Source organism: Sardina pilchardus, chromosome 12 (assembly GCF_963854185.1).
Source record: "Sardina pilchardus chromosome 12, fSarPil1.1, whole genome shotgun sequence".
NCBI lineage: Eukaryota > Metazoa > Chordata > Actinopteri > Clupeiformes > Clupeidae > Sardina > Sardina pilchardus.
In genome coordinates, this window is record NC_085005.1 from 4,495,806 (window position 1) to 4,521,101 (window position 25,296).

The window sequence follows — 25,296 nt, forward strand, 5'->3', positions numbered from 1 at the left end:
CTTGCACTGGGTCCGTGTGATCGCATGAATTCATTAAAATAAAACCTTTGGCCAAATATGAATGTGGATTTGTGTTATTGGAAACTTATTCTTGATCTACGAGGAGTTAAGTTTGAGTGCTAGGAAAGTAGAAAGTAGAAAGAAGGTGGAAGTTCTCAAAAGTGGTTCTACTTTGTGCTTTCTTACTTTCTCTATTCCCACTACATGGCCTGGCCCTTCTGTGACCTCTCATAGGAGTTAGTGGGAGAAGATGTGTATGTTTTCTCCCCGTTGGTGATATTTCTTACCCTCACTCATTTCAAACATCACACACACTTACACTCTGCCTCCTGGATAGAGAGCAGTGCTGATGGGCTGTGACCAAGTGGCCTGGGGCAAAACACACACACACACACACACACACACACACACACAAACACAACCACACACATATATGCGTGCGCACACACACACATACACACACACACACACACACACACACACACACATACATATACGTACACACACACACACACACACACACGGGCGCGCGCACGCACACACACGAATACACACATAAACACACACACACACACACTAATACATATATACGCACACACATTGTTGTCTCAAGGTTTCCTCTTGTTGTCTCTTCTCTTGGTGTGTTTCCTCACACTAGTCTCTCATTATCTACATTCTCTCCCCTTCCCTCTCTCCCTTTGTCTCTCTCTCTCCTTCTCTCTTTCCTGTCTGTGCTTTCATTAGTTTCTCCTGTGCCTTGTCATTTCTGCTCTTCCTCCTCTCTCTCTTTCCTGCCTGTGTTTTCACTTGTCTCTCTACTTCCCTGTCATTTATTCTTCCTCCTCTCCTCTCTCTCTCTCTCTCTCTCTCTCTCTTTCCTGACTGGGCTTTCATTTGTTTCTCCTCTTCCCTGTCATTTTCCTCCTTCTCCTCTTCTCTCCCCACTCTCTTTTTCCTCTCTCAGTCTCTCTCTGCCTCTCTCCCTAGCTCTCTCCTTTCTGTCTCTCTCTCTCCCTCTCCTCATCCTCCCCCTCTCTCTCTCTCCTCCCTCACTAGTGGGACTCAGACATGTGGTGTGTGGTGGAGTGTGTAGCTCTGGCTCCCAGTCTCCCTCTCCCAAGACCAGCATTAGCGATGAGCTTCTCCACTTAGCTAGCCGCTGTGGACACGGCCGGGCGCTAACGCACCGCCTCACTGGGCAAACGCCACATACAGTATATTGTGTGATCATCCACAGAAGGGAACCATCTCCCCTTGGATCACAGACAGAGGAACCAGACCCAAGGGTGTAGGTTTAGTCTCAGCTTTGGGAGGGACATGAATTGGTTGTCCTAGAGATGTACACTTTATAGGGCATGTTCAAATGAATACAACTTCCCAACAAAAATAATACCAATCAGTTTGCTAAAATATTGGTACAGACAATTTTGTCATCCCAAAATATTGGTGTGGGCATGATCCCGTGGTCCATATGCAAACCTACGCCCTTGACCAGACCAGAGCAAAGGCCTTGCCTTCTCAGATAACCACATGTGGGGGAGGATCCAAGGCAGCCACTGTTGTTCACCCTACTGTAATGTCGTGCCCAGTTTTTCTGTGCCTCTGCGTCAAGAGAAGGTCCCTCAACAGATGTATGCAGATCCATAGCAGATCCCTGCTTTGTGAGAGAGACAATGAGAAATGGGAGCAAGTGTGTGAACAGCTGTAAGGAAAGATGCTTCGACCCATTTCCCACTCCAGGCGAAGCTTCTTTGGTCTTAAGGTCTTACAGTAACACCATGGTAATAGAAAATTATGTGTGGTGATATGGCTTGGCACTTCTACATTTCCAACAAAGAGCTGGTTTCATTAACACTTACTGCTATGTTGCTTGTCATTTGTGGGGTTCATTTGGATTGTCTTTCAGTGCAAATCCATTTGAAGATACTGTATGGTTCCCTGGTTCTACTATTAAGCAATCTTATAGCGTTCTCTTAACACACAAGTTTGACAGAATTTGTTTGCATTTTTTTTGCGAGCACTTTGGAGCAACTGAAGACTTTGGAGCTGCGTGTCCTCAAGAAACCAGCTAAAAATACACATAGGCCATGTTTGTATTTTAGGCAGGAGAAAAAAGCGAAGCCTGTTCTTACCCCAAGACAGCCGCCTCATAATTGTCGCAGCTCCTGGAGCCTTAAAACATGTTCCGAAGTCCTCATTGTTCAGCACCCAGGGCATTATATAACAACGACGGGTACGATTTAAGCAAAACACCCACTCAGAAGTGACTTTCAAAGAGATACGAACTGTGCAAGTGGCGACTAAGTCATTAAATTTTAACACCTTATCTTGCTATTTCTTTATAGCGTATATTAACACCTGTGTTTAAAGTGGCTTGTTATAGAAAACTGGGAATAGAAACAGAAAGGCTTTTTTATATCCTATTTTTATATCCTATGCCCCCAATAACAAGCCAGGTTGAACTATCTTTTAATCTTCAACCCCAACCATATAGGTTGAGTTTTGAGTGTGAACATTTTCAGCCTTTGGGCTTATATTCTGTACCTTTTGAACCATACGTTCTGTATATGTATAATGTATACGGTATGAAGAGTTCAGATGCAAAAGCCACCACCGTCAAAAATGAGATAATGATGGTGAGTGCATGCTCTCCACACATACAGTAGTAAACGTTAATCAAATAATTTCACTTCAATACCCACTGAATGCCACTCTCCTCCTGGTCTGAAAGATCGGTTTGTTGGCAAAAACCTTTAGGAGCCTAATAAAAAATGCTAATAAGATTTAAAAAGTGTAAAAATGTTTTGATAATAATGACTTTCAACTGTATGTGCATGCGGACACTGTTAATGATGGTTCTCGGATATGTATGGAGCATATGTGGATACAGTAGGTGTAGCATAAATAATATGCATAGCATCAAGGATATCATTTTATTTATAGATCTGGACCTGGCTAATAAAAGAATGGTGTATTTGATGACTACAATTATGTGTATCTCCTTACTGAATAGGGAGTAGCTCTTGTATTGATCCCCCCTCCCTTCTTCTGGTGGACATGTCTTGGAGCAAAGCATGATTGTGCTAGCTGGCCTCATTCATTCATTTCGATAGCAGCTAATGGGGAAGAAATGGCATTGGAATGAAGGCTGGAGGGATTCCATTTTGGAACATCTCTCTGTAGCGTACCTCAGAGAAGGCAACTCGACCTTAATGGGTCTCAATATAGATGTTCGCCTAGAAATAGAACCCGCCATAGGAGTGAGCATATTTCCTGGATGTTTGACAAAAGCACAACTTCTAACGTGGTTTCAGTCTGTGTGTGTGTGTGTGTGTGTGTGTGTGTGTGTGTGTGTGTGTGTGTGTGTGTGTGTGTGTGTGTGTGTGTGTGTGTGTGTGTGTGTGTGAGAGAAAAAATAGGGTTTTACATTGGGGAAAAGAAAATGAGTTCTCCTCAGTCTGTAAAACACCACTTATCCACTGGTTATTGTGGACTTCCACAGTCAGCTGATGAATGTGCATTTTCTCAGGTCCTTAAGCAGAATATATACAAATCCAAGTGTGCTTATTGCTTTTTTATAGAGCCATCGCTTTGGTTATTGCTTTCTCCCAGTCTGCAATAGCCTCCCTGTCATTCTCCATCTGCTGTGGTGGAGGACAGGCTGTGGCTGTACAGTATTCCCCTGTCCTCATATGTGTACATAAGCGCTCTCTTTACTCTCTTACTGTGCTTTATCACTCATCCCATAAGCTTCTATGCAAGCATTTTGTAGGTCAAACACCAACTCCTGAGGATTTTTATGGAATATCTAATACTGTGCAGTGGTGGAAAAAAAAGGTTGCTTGACTGAGAGTGGGCTATTACATTGAGCTATATAACTTTCTTTCTTTTACTCATTTTGCATCTCTCTCCTTCTCTCCCTCTCTCTCTCTCTCTCTCTCTCTCTCTCTCTCTCTCTCCAGTTTTCAGGGCTGTACCTGCTGTCGTTCCTCATCATCGTGCTGGGCCTTGTCCTCTACGCCTCCTCCTCCACGTACGTCGCCCAGGACCCGCGCGTTTACAAACAGTTCCGTAACGCCGGCCACCACGTCATAGACACGCCCACGTCCGGCCCCCTGGAACCCTCCGTGACCTATACCAGCTTAGGACAGGAGATCGAGGAGGAGCCGCGCATACGAGTCGCCTGAATCCTGGAGGGGGGACAAGAAGGCGCATCGGCGTTGGGGTTTGCGCCCCCAAGTCAATCATCCAACTTCCTGCCCCATCCAACTGACCATAGAGAAAGAGTGAAAGAGTGCGAGAGAATGATTGAGAGAAAGAAAGAAAGAAAGAAAGAAAGAAAGAAGGAGTGCCGATGCTTGTGGGGATGTGAAAGAAAGGAGAACAAGTAGCAAGACAAGCAAACGTACACTGTGATCACAAACTGTGAAATAAAAGGTAGCGAGATGATTCTTGTAATTTTCTCATGTCCTGATTCTGAAGGCTTATTGTGTAAAGAATGCCCAGCACTTCCTGATTCTGAAGGCTTATTGTGTAAAGACACCTCTCCTTTGACACACCTGACTGACTGTTTGACAATATGTGTTTAAATTCCATGTTGACCATTCACCCAAATGCTCATATCACCCCCAACTTTTTTTTTGTCTTTTTGTTACACGAGCACAAAAACAAACAAAAAACAACCCCTTACATGTTTATTGTATTTGTGTGTTTTAAAGCTCTGACATCATTGAGTTTACATAGATCTCATGTTTATGTGTATGTTTTATGGTCCTATGTTTTTAACTTATAAATAACTAATATACAGACTCCACAGAGAGTCAGTGCCTTTCACTGCGCACCACGAGAGGAAAACGTTTTTTGATTGGGTTAGTCACACGTTTCTGGCTAAATTACTGTTACGATACGTGCTTGCTCGTCCACATACCTGCTACCCGCCAGCCGAGATCCCAAATCTGGGGGTGGGGGGAGTAAAATTGGGCTTGTTGGTTGATTGGTTGGCATTACAGTTGATCGTTGGATAATTCCATTTTATGAAATACATCTTCTGCATCCTCTCACATTGGGAACGGTAGTGGAGTGAAGTGAGACTTTCATTTGAAGAGCATTCATCTGTTAGTGTTGGTGATTGTAAACTCAAAAATGAGTTTTGATGCACTTATCAATTTTTTTTTTTTTTGCCGTTACATTTTTATGTATTATCTTCTATGCTTGGATATTAGGCATTTTAATTATTTGAATATTTCAAAAAAAGAAATCCAGAAAAAGATTTTAAAATTGTGTTTTACATTCATCCGTACACATTTACTGTGTTTGATTTGATGTTTAAATGTTGAATTTCTAGATATTTCTGACTTGCTGAAAATAAAATACCTTTGTCCTCAGACTGAAAACATTTGAATTTTGAAGCAATCATGTTTTATACATACTGTATATCATTACATGAACTAACTTACCAAAGCCCCTGCTTGGGGGGTTGTCTGATGAAGAGGTTTATCCGTTCACTGGCTAGGGATTTGTTTAGGCTGTGTAATGCAATGTGCTTGAAGCATTATGTCTCTGAATGTAAGTAAATTGTCCGGCTTAGTAGTTGCTTGAATCCAAAATCCAATCTTCTGTCGATCCACCTGTATGTCCTGTGCATACAGTATTAGGCACAGGTCACAAGGCCGACTGGAAATATAAAACCAACCTAATGGAAGCATAGTGTACTTCAGACATATCTATTCATGAGATGTATCAAACATGTACCCTTTTTTTTGCTACACATAGCCTAACACATAAAAAAATAACACATTAATTTCTATTTGAGTATACGTGCCAACTTTGTACAAGTTGATTTGGAAACATAACTTAAACCAACACTTAACTATGTTTTCTTTACTTTAAAATGAGAACACTTGAAGTAAACATTTGTTTGCAAGTTAATTTATATTGAAAAAGGAATACCGGTAATTACCAGACCCTCAGAAAGTATGTGTCAATGCCAGCCAATAGGCTTCAATGAGGCTTTGAGAGAGACACATTTTAGCACAAGCTATTTAGAAAGGGACTTCAACTTGCCCCAATCAAAACTAGTATCAACAGCTCATTCACAGCAATGATATTCAAGCAATTTTGTAAAATACTGTATTTCTATGCTGTAAAGTAACTGTACATTGCTCAAGTATTTGAATTTGCTGTATTTTGAACTTGTTTTGTTATTTTTATTTCAATACTGTAGTCTACTATTCTATTTTTCTTGTCACTGGTGTATAGTTGATTGATTGCACTGCAGAAAAAAAGGTTGTTTAAAACATGTCAGACGGGATACAGAGAGGGGGGGGGGTGCCTCTCAACATCTCTCCTCTATCCTCGATCTTCGAGCGGCGTTCCCACTGATCTATAACTTACACTGGATAGACTATCCCATTGTTGCCGCCCCATCATTCTTTATCTAGATCAGTGAGGACGAGGATCGAGGAAGGAGGGGAGGGTGTATAAAAGACCAAATGAGAGGCATCCAGGGTCTGGATGCTCATTTAAATTATACTCATTATTATTCATGAGTAGGCCTACTATTCTGATAATGATAAGAAAAGTTGAGCTAAACTAAAATAATCAGGATCTATGATTGCAGGATCACAGTGAAATAAAGAGAATAGATTATGATGACTGTTAAAACACTTATGTTTGAGAGATTGAAAGAATCAGAGAGGTAAAATGTGTCATTATAACACTATGATTTTGTAAATTAATTTTCTTTTACTGTGATAGACAAAAAAAGAACTATGGTGATGATAAAGTATGAAATATAGCTGGAAAAAAGTTGTGTGACCCCTGTGGTGATTTTTGTATTTATCGGTAAAAATAAACAAAACAAACAAAAACAAAAAAACTCATTTCAATTTTATTGGAATAACACAGCAATCTGCTTAACGTCTTAATTTCATTCACAAACAGGTATACTCCTTTGTGAACTTAAGATTTAGTGAACATGACTGCATGATATGAATAGCCGAATGATAGAAAGAAAAAGGAAGAAAATAAGTTAGTTATTTCAATGCAGTTAGTTAGTTGTTGTAATACAGTTTTCGTAAATAATTTTACAGTATCCAAAATTACAGGTGAAGACCGTTTGGACATTCATTCATCAGAATAACAGTTTCGGTATTGGTTCAATAATACCAAGGAGTTTGTTATTTCTTCAATGAAAACAAGCAGTCCATGCTCTGCAGTGAGGAAATATGTACTATTCTGTGTTGCTGCACCATTGCTGCTGTCCTGAAACTGGGAAGTATGGGGAATATACTGTAGATACTTTAATATCCTAGTTTGTGGTATCTGCACTGAACAGGCATAAAGTAAGCAATAGGCATGTAGGAATAAGGCTTTGAGGCAAATGTGCAGTTGGGAATGCCTGTGTCTCTCCTAACTTTATGCAGTTGAGGATGTAGAGTTATGAGGGATTATATTTTGGTCATAGCATGTCTAAATCTCAAAACCAAAGATCTAATGTAACACTGCAGATACGCACTGAGGAAGTTTTAAAGTAGGCTACGTATACATATGTACATAGGCCTACATACATAGGCTACATATACAGTATGTACATGTACATGACAGACACGTTTTCTTAAAATAGATCAAAAATCAATCCCAGAAACCCCATTATAGGACACAGAGAAAGAGAGGTGTGTAGTTAAACAGGAGAGGACTTGTACAAATACAAGTTTAAACGTTTAAAACTAATTGAAATTGGGAGAGATAGAGAGATAGGCCTACAGAAAGCAAGAGAACGTGAAGAAAGAAGAAGAGAAAGTGGTGAAGAGGAGTGAGAAAAAGTGGACAAGAGAAGAAGTGATAGAAAGTGGGGAAGAGAGAAGAGGTAAGAGAAAGTGGGAAGAGAGAAGAGATGCAGTTGAATGGAGACGGAAAAGTTCCGTTAAAATCGCTGCAGTCAATTAGGCAAGAGCACAGGTGCGCTGATTGCACCAATTTCTAAGCGGTTCGAGTCAAACTATAGCCTACGAAGTGGTGTTTGTTTTAAATATTGTGCCAAATGTGAAAGGGTTTGTTTTCATTTTATTCCAATAAACAATTCGCTTAAAATATTTGTAGTGATAAATGTGACAATAAGCAGACCTTCCATGCATTTCTAGCATCTAGTCACTATCACCACATTCTGACTGTTGAAATCTTCTTTATGGTTCAAGAAGCCTGCCGATATCGATGGCTTTGCCCGTAGGCTACCGTTTATCAGGGCAAGACTCCCCACGTCGAATTTCGAATGGTATTTCCCAAATAATTAGGAAATAATTAAATACTGTCTCCTATCTCGTCTCCGCGTGGCTGTGGGCAATCATGGCGCTTCTGGATGTGAGCTGGGAGAACGAGTTGCAGGAACAATTTTCTCTCTTGTCCGCCACCTCAGTTGAGGTTGAGAATAAGTGCGAGACACATAATACACGGTTGTGTGGCACTACAGACACGTATCTGATACACCTGTGCGATGAAGTCCTCATTCTCATTTTACGAGAGCTAGACCCAATGTCTTTGCTGAGGGTTGGAAGCACCTGTAGGTCGCTATTTCGAGTAAGTTCCTGCAACTCGTTATGGACGAAACACTTCCAGGTATGTACATCACAGTTACGCACCATTAACGTTTCCACAGCACACAGTTTTGTCATTTCTGTGTCACGATATTGTGTCGGCTCACAGTCGTCTGTTTTGCCACCTCACAGGCCTCCTTCAAAGTCCCATTACCCACAGCCACATGTTCAATCTCCGCCAAAAACGCCTTCTGTCTTCTGTTCATGTGGAGGACGCTCTTCAGAAACCTGCACTGCAACCGGTCTCTCCAGGAGAAACTGTTCGCGGAGATCCCCAACCCTCCACACAAGTATTGGATTCAGTGGCTTGTTTTAGAAGAAAATGTGCCCTTGCCATCGGTTAGACTACCCAGCATCGAAATAGAAGCGTTATGGGGTGTTGATCGAGACGTGCTGGAGACCAAAGTTAAGGGTATGCTACATCCAACGCCTTTTGATGTTCGTTGTGGCAATTCATGATTTTAAACAAAGCGTTCTGATTGATTTACTGCTTTATCTGATGGGTTTACTTTAAAAAGTGGTCATTTGTACATAAAACATCTTGTGTATTAGACTTTAAAGGGTACTGTATGTAGGGCCTCTGTTCAAGTAGTTGTAACTTTTTGCATACTAGACCTTTAAAGTTAAGGCTAGGGCCTTTCATAGCAGGTAATATAAATGCTTATCAAGGTGAATTTTTCTGTGTCCCTTTTCTCAGAGAAGTCTGACGAAGGCGACGATGACATTGTCAGGTTTGAGTGGAAAGAATTGTATAGCCTGGCTGTTGGGCACCACGGAAGTGTTGAATTGGTGTTTCAGCATGTTCTCAACCAACACAATAGAAATGGTAAGACTCCTCAACTTGCTTTGGCCTTTAACTAATGGGAACTGATGTACTGTAATGCTTCTGCTCGAATCTTTTTCAAGGACCGCAAATAGCTATAGCTTTGAATGAATTACATGAATTACATGTTCTGGTTCTTTTCACACCCATCTTTAATTTTCCAGTTAAGTCCTTTTCTATACCACTTGTGATAACAGAAAAAAGAGGTTTGAATGGTTTTATTACTCGCTGTGAAAAGGACTTCGGCTTGTTCCATCTCATCTGTAGTGTCTGAGAGACTGATGTATTGCCATTTCTGTCCTGTGCTTGTTGGCATCAGCTTGAAGGCCTTGTGTGAACTTTGTCCTCTTGCTTTTTTCCCCCCCTTCATAACTTTGACAAAAAATGTCAGTAGGCTTCTGAAGAGGGGAGGAAAAATAAGGTTATCCAATTTTTTGCACTAGTGAACCACTTCAAAGTGGTTTTGATCGCCCGGCGACTCTTTGAGGGGAGGAATTCTGAGGCGTGCTCTGGACACAAGCACCATTTCCTCTCTGAGGATTAGGCCTTGGATCCCCCTGTGGCTGTCCAGCTGAACTTTAGACCCCTGTGAAATGGGGGGGGGCCCTTCACCGTAAATAAATCCCCCTTTATTTTTTAGCATGGCAAGTGGCAGATTTCCCAAAAAAGGAGACAGTGGAGAAATTTGCATTGCAGTTCTGTATTCAGAACCATACGTTCCTGTGTCATTCAACTCACAGTTTAAACATGCAACTTTAAATTCAATGTCGTTTATTCACCTTGCTATAATTTCGTGTCACATTTTCTGAGCTGGAATGTCATCTTCCTCAGAACGCTGTGGGCCACCTGACTGGCTGACTCCTACAGAACCATGCAGCCGTGTCCTGGAACCTGCATTACAGCCTCAGACTAATCTGTTATGCTCTGCAGATTTCTCTCTATTGCAGGATGGGGCTGAATTAATTGACTTGGATCTTTTGCAGTGTTACCTATGGATATCAGTCCTTAGATATTGTGCAGTCTGGAATGACGACACTGAGGGGTGAAAGGCACATTTAGAGTAGATAGTTAGTATCTTGTCACACATCGTGGTGGATAGTACGAGTGACTAAAGGGCACAGCAGCAAAGGTGTGAGTTGTATGAAAATAAAAGATCAAATCTGGATATTCTCACATTTCTCATGCATTTACTCTGCATTATCTGCTGCAGAACTTTGCTTGTGAATGAGTGGTCTTTGCCTAAATAGCGATGTACTGTAGTGAACTAGAGCGGTCCCCATAGTGTTACCAGCTTAGTGCAGAATGAGTCAGAGCAGGGGGACGTGGAGGATGTAGACAGTCTGGGTGGGCAGTCTGTCTGTGGAGGGGCATAAGCAGCAGAAAAGGGAGCCATTGTATTGTGCTAATGTGCATTGTGTGAGACAGCTCAGACAGAGCGTCTACACTCTTGAGAAGTGCCTTGGAACTTGGAGGAAAATTAGATATTCTTTTTTTCTCTCAGCCATTTCTTTTCATATCCATCTTCCACCACTCTTGGCACTTTATTTTCTGCATTCCACATTGCTTTGTGGTGTTTCAGAATAATGCTATTCCCTGTTGGCTGGCATTTACCATCAGAGAAGGTTCAGATTTATTAATTTAGCATTAATCAAATGACTTCCAATTGAGGTGTAACCGCCACTCTACACTTAGAAGAACTAATGAGCCGAAGCACCACCAAGCTAGTTCTGTTTTGTCCTCTACACTGCAGCACTTCTTGCCGCCCAAGTGAAGATTGTGTGAGTGCTCTCTTCCCTGCAGACTACTCTGAGCTGGAAAAATTTAGACCAGACTTCTCAAACTATGTTTACTCACCGCAAATGGAGTGCTTCAATTGCAGACCTGGGCTAGCCTCCTTGTACTGTGTGCAGAGTAATGTGTGACCAGTCTCTCCCCCACCATCAGATCAGTGTAACCTGCCTGTAATGTGTGGCTGGTGTCTCCCCCACCATCAGATCAGTGTAACCTGCCTGTAATGTGTGGCTGGTGTCTCCCCCACCATCAGATCAGTGTAGCCTGCCTGTAATGTGTGGGTGCTCTTTCCCCCACTGTTTAGACCACTCAGAGCTGGAGTCCTTATACGGGCAGTACGTCCAGTGCCGCTTCCAGTGGCTCTTCAGCTATTGGCTGTTCCGGCAGCCGCCGCCGTTCAACCGGCAGCTGCGCTCCATCTACCTGCAGTGGCGGCAGCACAGCAAGCGCAAGGTGTCCACCTGGGGAGAGACGCTGTGCGACGTGCGCTACCTGGCCTCCCTCCACAGCATCACCAGCGACTACTGGAGGGGCAAGCTGGCCGGCGGGGATGAGACCGTCGGTGAGTGGACGAGTGTGGGACTACGTCACTAAAAAAAAAAAAAACTCTACCCGAGTACAGTCCGTGGTGGTGGTGGTGGTGATTATTATGATTATGATTGCTAATATGTTTTGGGGCAGCTGTAGCCTACTGGTTAGGGCTTCGAGCTTGTAACCGGAGGGTTGCCGGTTCGATCCCCGACCTGTCCACGGCTGAAGTGCCCTTGAGCAAGGCACCTGTAACCCCTCCCTGCCCCCTGAGCGCCGCTGTTGGGCAGGCAGCTCACTGCTCTGGGCTATTGTGTGCTTCACCTCACTGTGTATTCAGTGTGTGCTGTGTGTGTGCTCACTAATTCGGTTAAATTGGATTAAATGCAGAGACCAAATTTCCCTTATTGGATCAAAAAAGTGTGTATATACTATACTAATTTGCTGCTAAATGGGCAACAGGGCACACACCGAGAAGTGAATTGGCACTTTTTGGTTAGATTAGATTGGTTAGTCACAGCATTATAAGGGGACTAGTGATGCCCATGTGTGGGCTCTATACTATATTTTTATATATATTTTATATGTATATTTTATATATGCTTGTTCAGATAGGATAGTGAAGAGACTGACAGGAAGGGAGTGGGAGGGGAGGGGATGGGATCAGGAAGTGACCTGGGTCCCTGTGGTCATTTGGACCTGCATGGTCTTTCTTTTCTAAGCCAATATGTAATGATGCCCTGTTGTCTAACCATTTGAGGGAAATTAATCCTGTAATATTGTTTTGTTTTTGTTGTTATTATGATTGGATGTTTGGATCCCCCGCTAGGAATGACTTCACTAAACATGCATAATGTTCTGACTTCATAGTCACAATGTTATTGTTTCCCATATTTTTCCATATCATTCACAATAAGAATGTAATTTCTACTTCCAGATTGCATATTTTATTTATGTTTTCAGCCTCTGTTTTAATCAAGGCCAGTCACGTGATGGCAGTTTTGTTCCATCTGCATCATGCAAGCAACGGCTCCATTAAACATGGCATCTCGGGAGGCCCATCATTTGAATTGCTTTAAAATGGTGCCCCCTCCAGGGATTGCCTGGTTCACACATCTTCTATTGATCGCTTCATAATTCAGGTCTCAGGGAATCCGCACAACCCGATTTGATACGGTTGTTTAAGTAAACTAGTCTTGGAAGGATTGTTTGAACAGATGCGCTACAATAGGGAATTTGTTGCTTCGTTTCAGCGCATGGTCATGGATGGCTGTAAAATGCGCTCTGTTTACTCGTACTGATGCTCCTTTGATCTCCCCACCGGCCCTTAGGAATCCAGACTGTGGAGAACTACTTCTCAATGTGCAAGTCACTGGTGGCCTGGATCCTAGGCAGAGACTGGGGGAGACTGAAACGCAAGAAGGTATTGACATTTTACGCCCCTCCTCAATAATGCATTCTTGTTTTTTATGAATGTAAATGTATAGATATTTTTTATAAATATAATGGTAAATATAACTCATTTGGTGTTGAATTTTGTGCAGTAGTGTTGGGCTAAATGTAAACACAGATGGAGTCTGCAGGCTAAAGTATACAAGGAGGGCATGACGGCAAAGAACTGACCAGACAGGATTCCCCAATGAATCTCTCAACACACACACAGGCGCACGCACACATCCACCAATGCGGTCTCCTCTATTGGCATTTAAACACTATGCCAGCGTGAATCGGGCCACGTTAAGCGCTGTTTGGTTCATTAGCTTGTTGCGGCTGATTTCACAGGTCATGGCTGCGTCCGGTAATGACCGCCGCGCGCTGCCCATCTAATGGCTGTGTAAATGGATTATGGGCATATCGGTGCGTGTCCCACTCAATTAGCGCCGCACGTGCCCTCGTTTATTATGCCAGTCTATGCCACCCGTGGGCAAGGCTGTGTTCCACGTGCTGTTCGCTGGGAGTAGCGGTGGGGGCAGAGTTAATGATGCTTTGCTCTTCGTGTTTAGCGAACGTCTGTGGGGTGATCTGTTGCAGTGCTGTGTGGGAGAGCCATTACTTGTGTTTCATAGTTTTAGCACTGGATCTTTTTTTTTGCCTTTTTTAGTAGTTATACAAATATGTCGATTGAGGGGTTTTTTTTGTGTGTGTGTGATTCTAAAGTTTGTGAATGCATCTACACTTAATTATTCCTCATGGGAGAACAGCTTTGGCAGTTTGCCAAAGACACAAAGCCAACAACACTCCTTCAAAATGCCAAATGACCTCCAGTAGGTATGAAGTACAAACTCTAGTGTCTTTGAAAGCGTACTATGGAGCTGGCAGTCTGCCACTGATCTGTGTGTGTGTGTGTGTGTGTGTGTGTGTATGAGGACACCCTGACGGGCGTGTACCTGCTGCTGCGGCGGGAGGTGTGTGTGTGTGTCCAGGTGTACGAGGACACTGGCGGGTGTGTACCTGCGTGCGTGTGTGTGTGTGCATGTGTCAAGGTGTATGAGGACACCCTGGCTGGTGTGTACCTGCTGCTCATCAGTGTGTGTGTGTGTGTGTGCAGGTGTACGAGGACACCCTGGCGGGGGTGTACCTGCTGCTGATAGTGTGTGTGTGTGTGTGTGTGTGTGTGTGTGTGTGTTAGGGGTGTAAAAAATAACCGATACATATCGATATTCGTTTTTAACCTGTAAAAGACGACTACATCGATGCATCAAGCCTCGTTTCGAATTTTTCATGACATGAATCGGTTATTGTTTCGATTTAAAAGAAACAAATCGGTTCACATTCGCAAACGTTTCTGACTTGACCGTCTCTTATGAAATACTCGATTTCCTGGCCTGGTGCGTGGCTGTGTGCATCCCAATTTTGATTTGAGAACAATGACAGCCTCTCATTGGTCAAAGATGCCATAGCCTATCACGTTCTTCTATCCATTCCAACGAAACGTGCCCTGGACGTGCCTGAAGGAATGAGATGCTAGTCTTCCTCAGAAAAGATTTCTGACAACTCCGAACCTATATTCAACGCGCCGGCGAAACTTAAATCCAAAGTTTGGAAGTCGTTTGGCTTTTTCAAAAGAGAAGGTCTCTTTATATGGCTCTGGTTCTATCTCTCCCGTTGTCAAGCGGGCATATCTGATTAACTTTAACTTTGAAAGATCGCTACTTTTATAGCCTGCATGGCATCCAACTAGCTACAATCCACCTCCGTCATATGCTACAATACTGGTTCTGCACGTCTGTATTTCAGCTTGGATGCAACGTGACAGTTCATTTAAACTTCGCAACGAGTTTGGCGAATTAATATTCAAGTGTGATACGGGAACTACTTCAAAGGTAGCAGGTTATACGAAGTTAATGGCCACCCCATCAGCCAATCAGAGAAGAGAATTCCATTGTTGAGGGAGATAAGCAGAGAATCATTTATTCTTTTACATGAGAAAAGGCCAATGGCAAAGCACTGCTTTATTTTCTTTTGTAACGACACCTCTTTGGTCTTTAATTTTTTTATGCAACATATACAGAGATATGTGTTTCTTCTGTTTATTTCTTTATGGTGTCCTCAGTGTGTGCCATTACTAAAATATTATATGAAAAACCTCACCTTTTCACAATAAAATGTTTTGTCATGTTCATACATCAAGTTGTTTGTCCTATTGATAACCATTAACTTGATCATGTAAAATGTGCACAATTGTAAAGTGAATGTGCACAATGAAAAATAACTTTCAGAATGCTTTCGATTATTGAACCGCATCGAATTGCATCGAATCGCATCGAATTGAATCGTACCGAATCGTTTGCTATTAACATGTATCTTTTTTTGAATCGTATCGTGACAATGTATCTAGATGCGAATCGTATCGTCTTTCACATGAGAGATTCACACCCCTAGTGTGTGTGTGTGTGCAGGTGTATGAGGACACCCTGGCGGGGGTGTACCTGCTGCTGCGGCGGGAGATGCGTGAGGCGCTGGTGGAGCACGAGCGCTTCTGGCACGTGGCCAAGATCCAGATGAGCCGCGTGTGTGTGCTGGAGGAGACCGCCGCCAACTACGTCAACTGGAAGATGATCGAGACGCTGCCCTACTACAAGTGAGTCCCACACACTCGCAGCCAAGAGTGTGTGTGTGTGTGTGTGTGTGTGCTTTTGTGGGCAGATTGGGACAGTGGTTAAGAACGGTGGAGTTTAGAGTCTGGTTCATTTTGATGTTTCCCAAGTGTGTGTGTTTAAAGGATTGATGTTGAGCAAACCTTTTTATCTTCACAAGAAGAGAAATGATCAAGAGCAGCCGTCTGGTTTATAATTATTTTACTCCATTGTGTTATTGTGCCCTCAGTACGCTGGGCTACCCTTCCTGGTTTCTCTCCTCCGCTTTATGAAAACGCTCGATCAAACTGCCTGAAACTTTTCTGAGCGCTCAGCATTCAAGGCAGGCCTCGGCCCACTCTTTCTTTTCTTGCGCGTAAAAGGAGAGGAAACTTCTGAAGCGGGGCTGCTCTGAAGTCCTGGAGTCAGGGTACTGGTCGCTTCTCTGACTAGCGCCCAGCAGGACTTTGAAGCCTCAGGAGCGTTTGGTGTGAAAGTGGAGCAACTTCAAACATACAACTCTGAGTGGCATGAGGAGAATGAGGACTTTTGTGTGTGTGTGTTTTTAAAGAGCTTTGTTATTCCAGGATATGTTGATGGGGTTTGCAGCATCAGGTTACTTAAAGTAGAGCTAGTTCTACTGAGTCAGTTTGAATGGAATGTTTCTTAAATGGGCAGTTCCACAGGAAATTGACTCTGTCGTCCTTAATGCCAGTGAAATGCCTTTTATAATGAATGATAAAACATACATTTTTGTGTGCATTTTTGTGATCATTCTTCAGGCAAAAATGGCAAATGCTCAAATTTCATGTAATCATTCACATCACACCATACCATAACATTTCATTGCAGTTATGGACATGACAAAAGTTAATTTTCTGTGGAATTGCCAAACGTCAAATTTATATTGCCTGGTTATTAAATTGGCTTTGGTTTTGCCCTTCATTCAAACTGGGGCCCAAGGTCTGTAATTCTGCAGCTTTGAAGTTGGATATGTGAAGAAGCTGTGAATGTAAATGTATCATTTAAAATCACATTTTCCTCCAAGATGTGAAAAAGCCTTCCTCTTGTCTCAGCCCTATTCCAGTTTAACCAGAGACCCATCAGAGTTCAGGGCTTGGTATAGCTGTTCATATTGACTTCTCATTGTTTCCAACTCCTCCTCCGTTCAGGCTGTACCTGGTCTCGGGGAACACCATCTACCTGGACCACGTGAAGGGCTTCTTGCGTAGGAAGAGGCTGATTCACAACTGGCTCTACCTGGAAGAGAACACCTGGGCTAGACAGCTTCTCCCAGACCAGCTCTTCTACCTGCTGGAGTTCGACACAAAGATCTCCCAGGGTAAGAACCATGGGGTGCTTCTGTTGGATGTTTTAATGAATCTTGCCCCCCCCCCCTTTTCTTTTCCTTTTGGGTAGATATGTACACCAGGGAAATGGTTGGCTCTTGTATGGTTGACATTATTGTTAGCATGACGATCATTAGTGTAGCCCTACCAACTTTCTGTAACTGTTCACTGTTCATTTGAACTATTGTTCTGTTGTATTTGCAAGTGGCTTTGGACAAAAGCATCAGCTAAATTCCGCGAGCATAACTAATTCTACAGTTGTCACTATTGTGCATTAGAGTACCACCGAGGCCTCTGGAGCCCTTTTGGTTTTCTGACATGACAGCAGTTCCGTTGTTGAAGAGCGCCAGCCTTGTCCTGGTGGCTGGTGCTAATTAGTGTTGAGCGATGGCCGCCCTCCCTCCCTCCCTCCCTCCCTCCTGTCCGTGTAATCCCAGAGGCCTCTGTGCCGGTGCCAGGGCCGGTTCATCAGCGCCGCTGAGGGCTCGGTGGTTGTGCTGACGCGGGCGAAAGGAAAGGCAGGGTCCCGTAGGCACAGCGGACACACTCCCAGGGCCACTTGTCCTCGTGTGACAGTGGGGAGGAGGAGGAGGAGGAGGAGGAGGAGGATATACCGCTTTGGCCTCGGTGCTGCGGGGAATGCCAGTGCATACAGTGTTTGTATGCAGTAAAACACTGTGCGTTGGGCTCTAATGTTCTCCAAATAGTCAGCAACTTTACTACTGCGTGAACAGCAGTGTGTGCCATTGGGGCGACAGAACAGGTTTCTCTATCTAAAGAAAATGCAATGCTATGGAGGATCTAGAGTACATGTACATGCAGGTAGCTGTGTTCACGACAAAGGATCACTTAACAGTCCTTGTTTTCACGCTGTCTTGCATTTGGCTTTGTGTTGCCAGTATTGATTGTTTTTCGAGATGAGGCAGTTTTGTTCCCGTTCAGTAGGCACGGAGGGGGATGAATCCATCCTGTGTCCTGTGATCAGGGGCTCGCTGAATGAGCCTGGCGTTCACCTTCTCTTGTGTCTGCATCTGAGTGTGGCGTTCACCTCCTCCTGTGTCTGGTGTTCCACCTTCTCTTGTGTCTGCATCTGAGTGTGGCGTTCACCTCCTCCTGTGTCTGGCGTTCACCTTCTCTTGTGTCTGCATCTGAGTGTGGCGTTCACCTCCTCCTGTGTCTGGTGTTCCACCTTCTCTTGTGTCTGCATCTGAGTGTGGCGTTCACCTCCTCCTGTGTCTGGCGTTCACCTTCTCTTGTGTCTGCATCTGAGTGTGGCGTTCACCTCCTCCTGTGTCTGGCGTTCACCTTCTCTTGTGTCTGCATCTGAGTGTGGCGTTCACCTCCTCCTGTGTCTGGCGTTCACCTTCTCTTGTGTCTGCATCTGAGTGTGGCGTTCACCTCCTCCTGTGTCTGGTGTTCACCTTCTCTTGTGTCTGCATCTGAGTGTGGCGTTCACCTCCTCCTGTGTCTGGCGTTCACCTTCTCTTGTGTCTGCATCTGAGTGTGGCGTTCACCTCCTCCTGTGTCTGGCGTTCACCTTCTCTTGTGTCTGCATCTGAGTGTGGCGTTCACCTCCTCCTGTGTCTGGTGTTCACCTTCTCTTGTGTCTGCATCTGAGTGTGGCGTTCACCTCCTCCTGTGTCTGGCGTTCACCTTCTCTTGTGTCTGCATCTGAGTGTGGCGTTCACCTCCTCCTGTGTCTGGTGTTCCACCTTCTCTTGTGTCTGCATCTGAGTGTGGTGTTCACCTCCTCCTGTGTCTGGTGTTCCACCTTCTCTTGTGTCTGCATCTGAGTGTGGTGTTCACCTCCTCCTGTGTCTGGTGTTCCACCTTCTCTTGTGTCTGCATGATCTTGTGTTCACCTCCCTGTGTCTGGTGTTCACCTCCTCCTGGTGTCTGCGTATGAGCGTGGTGTTCACCTCCTCCTGGTGTCTGCGTGTGAGCGTGGTGTTCACCTCCTCCTGGTGTCTGCGTATGAGCGTGGTGTTCACCTCCTCCTGGTGTCTGCGTGTGAGTGTGGTGTCCACCTCCTCCTGCGTGCGCTCTCTTGAAGGGCCATTAATCAGCCGTCCCCTGGCGAGGCGACGGGCCGCCTGATTAGGATTTATCAGATTTGCCTCCTTTTTGACTCCCTGACCCGTCCCTCTTTAATGGCCGCCCCCTTATCAGACACCCTCCACGCAGGCCTCATTCATCATATTTAGCTCCTTCAGCGAAACCCAAAAAGGCTCTGGAAAAAAACCCCGTAGAGTTGGTGTTCTGCACCAGTGGCTGCACTATGCTGCTGTGTTCACACAGGGAGAGTTTTATCCCTCGGCTGCCATCTGTTTTTGCCAGGGTGGATTGTAAAAGGCGGCAGCGTGCAGCTGAAGCTGTAAGGCAACAGATGTGTTGAAGCTGCTCGGTGACGGTGTTATTCATTAGGGGCAGTCATGCCCTGCGCTGACTCAGCTGCTATGACATGGCTGGCTGCTTGTAAATGGCTTTCTGGTGATCTAACGCTTATCGAGTGGTCCCGTCATTGGATTTGCATCTGGTATACCAGCATATAGTATCAGTTACATGTCCTGATTATGCATCATGGTAGCAATGTGTCAAGTCAATTTACATATTGAGATTACAGTGACTATTTCCTTTACTTTTGTGATTACTGCTTTTTGTCTGGACAATAAAGCAAAAAAAGGCTCTTCTGTCTCTCTGAGGTAATCTATTTACTGTAGGTCAGATGTATGGAACTGTCTGTAGATGAACGGAACACTTGGGTTCAACGTAGCATTCTAGCATTCGTCCTCTTTGTGGTTTTTGGCTTCTTGGCTTGATCTATTTGCTCTGACATGACTCATAGCTGGGGCTTGGATTTGCACAGTAAAGGATGTTGTGTGCTGCTGCCCCATCAGTCCTGATTAGTTGAAGGGCTCACTGCTGTTGTCTCAAAGGTCCTGATTATCCACCGTTCAGATGTGATTAGAGACTGAGGACACCTGCGGAGTGGAGGCAGGTTTGGGAGACTTCACTGTACTGTTGGCTGGAGTCGACAGTCTGTCTCAGAGGAGAACAGATGTGCTTTTGTATCTGTAGTGGGTCCAACTAATGGGTCTTTAGTAATTGTTGGTTAAACGCTAGTCAGTATTCATGAATATTCTGAAGAGCCACATGTAAACAATTCAGATAACAGAAATTCTTAAAATTTTCAACAAGTTTTTTTTTTTTTTGGTTTTATCCTAAAATTAAATGGACCAAATAGCCCTGGCATAATATGAAGCATTTAGCTTCACTGGACAAGACTGACTTTGGTGTGTGTGTGTGTGTGTTGTGTCTTGCAGACAGTCTGCATGGGGACTCTACGTCTGCTCAGCTGGGCCGTCTCATCTGGCTGTACCTGCACTCGGGCCACCAGCTCTACCTGGAGGCGGTGAAGGGGATGGTGCTGGAGTGTGCCCACAGCAGCCTGGGCATCTACCAGTACCAGCACCAGGCACACCACCATGCCCACGGCCTGGCCCACCAGCGCTGTGCATCCAATGCGGGCCGGTAGCCGTGGCCCACAGCCAATAGCTTTTTTAAATGGATTTAGTTTTTTTATCGCCCTCTATTTAAAAATGTTTTTTAACTGCTGTTTTGTGACATTTTCCAAGTATGTATGAGAGCACTTTTTGGATGTAGAAGGTTTTTTTTTTTAGCCTTGTAAAAAAAGAGCATCTATTATAGTATGTTGGTGTTTTATCTTGTGTGAGTGTACCTTTACAGATATTTTAACACTGCTTGTAAATATTTTCGAGTTGTCTGGATTTACATGTCAAACACCTGATGAAATACTATTATTGCTACTAGCATGTTTTTTTTTTTGTTTGTTTGTTTTTTTTTTAAACATTGCTTGTATATTTGTATATATTTGCTCTGCATTGTTGTTTAGTGCCTGTACATGGGATGGGTAGAGGTACCATCTTTTCCCACGTGAATCTTGGAGCAATATTTTCTTTTTCTTCGGTACATCTCTTTTTAATCTTCCCTTTTTAATATACATTTTAAAATCATGATTCACTCATATGGGATTTTTACTATGGCTTTTTTACATGACTTTTTCCCCCCCCCTCCAACATGATTGTTGCATATACTAGTTCATGTATCCTGAATATTGGTGACCTGCCATTCAGGGTGACCAATAAAATCCCATTGAGCTCACCTCTTGCCTCTTTGTCTTGTCCCACTTTGTTTGGGCCATTGCCCATAACGGGTCACTCAGCTGAAATGTGGTGGCATAAATTATCCTCAGGACTGTTCCCTGCCCAAAGTAACCCTTTGTGTTAGAATCTGACATCCCATTTTTTTAGAACATTGAATGATTCTATTCACTGAAATAGTTCTCTGGTCCAAAGAGAAACCTAGGTCTCTACAGGAAAGAATGTGTGGTTGGACTTCCAACATTAAAACTGATGTCAATAACAGGAACTGACCTCAATAATGGGAACAATTGTGCATACCAATGTACTTTCACTATTGAAAGTATGAAGTGTCTCGTTTTATTCCTGTGAAGATGCGGAGTGTATTCTTCCCTGTTTTAGAACCGTTTTAATTAGGGTTACCTGCAGTGTCCTGTCAATGAGTTACCCTCCCTCCCACCACCCCCAACATTCCCAAACATCCTAAATCAGATTTTTATGTAGGATACTATACATCATTTGAAAGCTTGGACTCTTTGGAATCAATTCATGATCATCTCTGATGTCAAATGTGTAGATTAATCTGTGTCAAATTTAATAAAAAATAATCTGCCTTTGGTGCTTCCCTACATGTACCTTATAGCTGCAATGTATGTCCTTAGCAGTAAGTAGATACAGCATATTGAGTCTTGAAATATTCACAGTAATCCATGAAAAATTGTATAATCATGTGTTATCCAATATTAGATTCTGCATTGAATTGAAATAGAAATGGTAAAGATTTACATTTTTGTGTAACTACTGTATTCCATATTTAGTGTAGTTATTCCATATCAGAACCCCTGAAGTACAGTACAATCCAAATGAAACCTCAGTGTTACCTTTCATTTGAGACCAAGATTTGACTTCTACACAAAGTGCTTCAAATGCTTACTTTTTACATTTTCAGTATGCATTTTGGATAACCAAAAGTCCTATGGGGAGTTTCCATAAGGCATTTTACGAAACGCATGAGCATACCTTGGCAAAGAGTTTACTTATTTATTTTACTTATGTGAAAGACAGACCTGTGAGCAGAGCACGCCCACTCAAAGTGTTCATTCAACATGCAGGTTAAAGTTCAGGATGCATTTAGAGCAGCGGTTCCCAAACTTTTTTCTCCACGTACCACCTTCTACATCCTGACTCGGCTCACTTACCCCCCACCATCCAACACATTTCTACAGAAGACAGCAAGTGCTTGCTTTGTTCAAAAGTCATAGGTGAGAGAGATAAGGAGCAAAGTACAGTATTGGTCTCGCAAAGCCTTTCAAGTCGATGGCAATCAGGCTACAGTATTGGTGCATATGGTTTGAGAATAATTGAAGACAAAGCATCTCTCTGGGCCCAAGTGCAAGTGCATGCTGGTGATGAGCCATTTGAAGAATTTGCTGAATGTGAAAAGACAGACTTGTGAGCACAAACACACAGTGTTCATGCTCATTCAACATGCAGGTTAATGTTCAGAACACATTTAGAGAGGAAGCAAAAAGAGTGTGGTGTGAAAGAAGACAGCTGTCACAGGTCTCTTCTTTTTTACCTTGTTTTTCATTTTCATTTACTTCTTCAGGTGTATCCACACCTGTGACAGCAGTGTCTTCTTTCTCTAAATGCATCCTGAACATTAACCTGCATGTTGAATGAGCATGAATACTTTGAGCGGTCTGTCTTTCTCATAAGTAAACTCTCACCTATGACTTTTGAACAAAGCAAGCACCTGCTGTCTTCTGTAGAATGAATCTATGTGGATCTATGATGGCAATATTGAAAAGAAAATTTTGTGTAGAAATGAATGTTGATTAAAATATTTTTGAATAACTTTGTTTTAATTTTACTATTACGGTATACTATAATGCTATTTATTATTACTAAATTCAGTGGACAATGGTGGGGAAGATCAGTTACAATACAGTCTCAAAACAAGAATGTATTTCTTCACAGACCCATTCTCACAGGCTGTTTATTTGATAAAATTATGTTTTAATTGCAATTCTGTTATATTTATATAAATTCACTAACATAAATATGACCATAATTTACACTGCAGCTAACTTTACTCCTGAAAGGAATACAATATTCATTAAATAATCATGAAATGTCACCCAAACGTAAGTGGGGCAATCCATACCCTTTATTTCTGAAAAATGCAAAATAGCTCATTAACTATGTGCAATGTTAGAAGAAAATTCCTATGATATGTACTACTAAATACAGTAGACTGGAGGGCAAAAAATAGTTACAACACAGCATGAACACAAGAAGAATATTACTCCACAGACCCATTATTGTATGCAAATTAGCTAATAAAATGATACCTGTATGCAAATGAGCTCTCACAAAATGATGCATAGTGTATATTTACACTAATTCAGTAAAAACATCCATAATTGCTTCATCATGATGTTCTTGTAAAGGTGAAGTTGCACATGAACAAAAATGTAGATGCAAAAATGTCCATCTAAAAACATACTTTTGCATGGTCATTCGTTATAATTGATATAATTTTAATATTATTTTGGCCTAAAGCCATTTACTTCTCTTCTTAATATAAAAATGTCCCAAGCAGAAATGGATTCTATGCAAAAAAACATTATAGAATCAATTGAGAAAAGTTTGGTAGGGCCAATTGCTCTGTCAGTTAGCATTGCGCTAGCTGTGCTACGATTTAAAACCGTGCTCCTTAAAACGGAGGTTTTGGCGTTTAACACGCAGCTGCGCACGAAGTTTAACGTGTTTGCTGTGTCAGAAATGAGACAGGATCAGCTGGTTCCTAGTTAAACTGGGGTTAAACTGCCTGGAAGCTGGAAGTACGCTGTTTTGAGTTTTACCCCAGCAGATGCAGTCGTAATTCAACAGTTTTAACGCATTTCAGGATTTTGACGGGATACTTTGTATGCCTCGGCTAAATGCGCTCTAAGTGCCAAAACACTTTGGAAATGTAAAGTACATTTTAATAAAACGCAAATAATGTTGAAATATATCATGAAATAGCCTAGTCTAGGCTACTTTTGTGGAAATCTGAATCTGAAATCTTATCCAGTATATTTATAACATTAAATCAGTCAATCAATCAATTGGCACGAATTAAATAGAAAATTACACAGAGGAGCAAAATTAAGCCTATTAATCGCCACACTTTAGCCCAACTATGAACAAATTATGCTGGGCACTAAACCCACATTCCATGGCTCCGTGCACATTCCAGCCTTTACGAATCGATGTGGGACTAGGCTACGTATTTTGTCAGCCTAAACAGGCCTACACCAGGCAAAATGCATCTGTCTTTAATGCCTGTGAAATGCATGTTAGTGTGTCGGATAGGGGCAGACGTTTTCAAATCATATACTGCTCCCCGAGCGCCGCTGGTTGGTTGGTTCTCTCACGAGATCAAAAAAGTATCTATTCTATTCTATTCTATTCTATTCTATTCTATTCAGTCATTGAACGAATGAAAGCGCCTCCCGCAAACAGCGGGTGGAAATCCCTTTCAACGACATGAAACGTAATAGTGAACCTTCAAATATAATAATATTTCAGTGCCCATCAGTCTCTACATTTAGCAACATCACCAAACACTCCAAAAGTAAATTAAACCCCAAACTAAACTGAAAACTAGGCCTACTGCTTTTAATAGCCTACCAGTGCCGCTAACAAAACGCATGTCTCACAATAAAATGCACGTAACAAAAGTTCCTGCCTGGAAGTCTGCCTCAAATAAATGCTTTGCGCAGCCTAAGTAGCCTAAATAAAGACCATAATCGAGGGTTGATGGTACGATCTACCGTGCGTTAGGCTATTTTACGAATAGGCCTACTCGTTCTTTGTACATTTTTAGTTAGGCATTTGGCAACTTAAGCAACTGCTATCTTGTAGCCTTTATTGTAGCCTACTGTGTCCAAACTAGCCAACAGTGTGTGTATGTGTCGGTTTATGAAGCGT

The 25,296-nt window shown here is 42.8% G+C and overlaps 2 protein-coding genes across 2 annotated transcripts in view; both read left to right on the plus strand.

Moving 5' to 3' along the window:
- slc35f1 (solute carrier family 35 member F1) overlaps positions 1-5,210 on the plus strand; it is a 66,896-nt gene extending 61,686 nt beyond the window's left edge. Inside the window, exon 10 of the mRNA XM_062551320.1 lies at positions 3,963-5,210. Coding sequence (XP_062407304.1) covers positions 3,963-4,187 — 225 coding nt within the window. The 3' untranslated portion in view covers positions 4,188-5,210. The remainder of the gene's footprint in view (positions 1-3,962) is intronic.
- A 3,103-nt stretch (positions 5,211-8,313) lies between these two features.
- On the plus strand, positions 8,314-21,340 carry si:dkeyp-114g9.1 (uncharacterized protein LOC555399 homolog). Its single transcript, XM_062551388.1, has 8 exons — positions 8,314-8,613; positions 8,724-9,003; positions 9,289-9,417; positions 11,510-11,767; positions 13,065-13,156; positions 15,633-15,814; positions 16,982-17,151; positions 20,482-21,340. Exons 1-8 carry the CDS (start codon positions 8,344-8,346, stop codon positions 20,691-20,693), a joined length of 1,593 nt encoding a protein of 530 aa, XP_062407372.1. The 5' UTR covers positions 8,314-8,343; the 3' UTR covers positions 20,694-21,340.
- The last annotated feature ends 3,956 nt before the right edge of the window (positions 21,341-25,296 follow it).